Source organism: Lactuca virosa, chromosome 5 (assembly GCF_052849685.1).
Source record: "Lactuca virosa cultivar CGN04683 chromosome 5, Lactuca_virosa_CGN04683_v6, whole genome shotgun sequence".
Lineage (NCBI taxonomy): Eukaryota > Viridiplantae > Streptophyta > Magnoliopsida > Asterales > Asteraceae > Lactuca > Lactuca virosa.
In genome coordinates this window covers 373,210,953-373,211,942 of record NC_136430.1, presented here as the reverse complement: position 1 = coordinate 373,211,942, position 990 = coordinate 373,210,953, and the positions used below count along the sequence as shown (strand labels likewise).

Here is a 990-nt window from a genome sequence, read left to right as displayed (position 1 = left end):
ATGTTTCCTTTTTTCTTATCTTTCAAATCCTTATACTAATCCAGATAGCCATTTAGTTTGAAATATGTATCTCTCGTGTGTCCATTTACTTTGCAAAATTACAGTATCTATCATTATTGTTCTTTTCTTGGAATCAACTTTAGGTTTATAATAGAATTGTCTTTTATCATCGGTATTTTGTGCAGAAGATTTAACAAACATAGCAGATTCTGTCGAAATAGAAATTAATCTGGACTTTTTTTTGTTTTTCAACTCTCAAGGCCATGGAGTAAGCCTTGTGCACATAAGGTAAAGGACCGAGAACCAAAATTTGGTTTCTCAGATTTGCAAAAGTATCATTTAATCCCATAAGGAACTACATGAGTCGAGTAGAAGCAGCAAAGTCTGACATGGCTTTTGTAGATCCACAATTGCACATAGGCAATTGCACAAGACAACTCAACTGATCCCATAATTGTTTAAGTTTGGTATTGTATTTAGAAACAGAGGAATCACATTGGTTAATTGAGGCGATTTGTCTTTGAAGCTGATAGATGAGAGGTCCATTGCTTTCGGAGAAGTGTTCTTCAAGCTCGTTCCAAAGTTCACGAACAGTGGTATCAAAAATAAAAGCTCCAATGGTTTCTTTCGAAATCGCATTTAGTAGCCATGATCGAACCATGCAATCATTGTTGGTCCAGTCATCAAGATCGCTACATTCAACCTTTGGTTTCTTCAAGGTTCCATCAATAAATCCAACTTTCTTCTTTGCTCCTAAAGCAATTTGAATCGAATACTTCCATTGCATGTAATTTTCGCTTCCAGTAAGATGCGATAAGATGCTAATATACCAGAAACATGTTTGGATTATTTTTTTTAGAGTTAGGTGTGGAATTTGGTGTATAATTACGTGTAGAATTGATCAAAGAAGACTGATTACTGCCTGGAATTAAATCCATGATCTCACAAAAATGGATCTAATGCTTTGATACAATTTCAATTTTAGAGAGT

At 34.5% G+C, this 990-nt stretch overlaps 1 protein-coding gene across 1 annotated transcript; it reads right to left on the bottom strand.

Annotated features, from left to right (window-relative positions):
- Positions 1-355: 355 nt before the first annotated feature.
- Positions 356-787, bottom strand: LOC145113647 (uncharacterized). Its single transcript, XM_079049714.1, has one exon. It carries the CDS (start codon positions 785-787, stop codon positions 356-358), a length of 432 nt encoding a protein of 143 aa, XP_078905840.1.
- Positions 788-990: the final 203 nt, after the last annotated feature.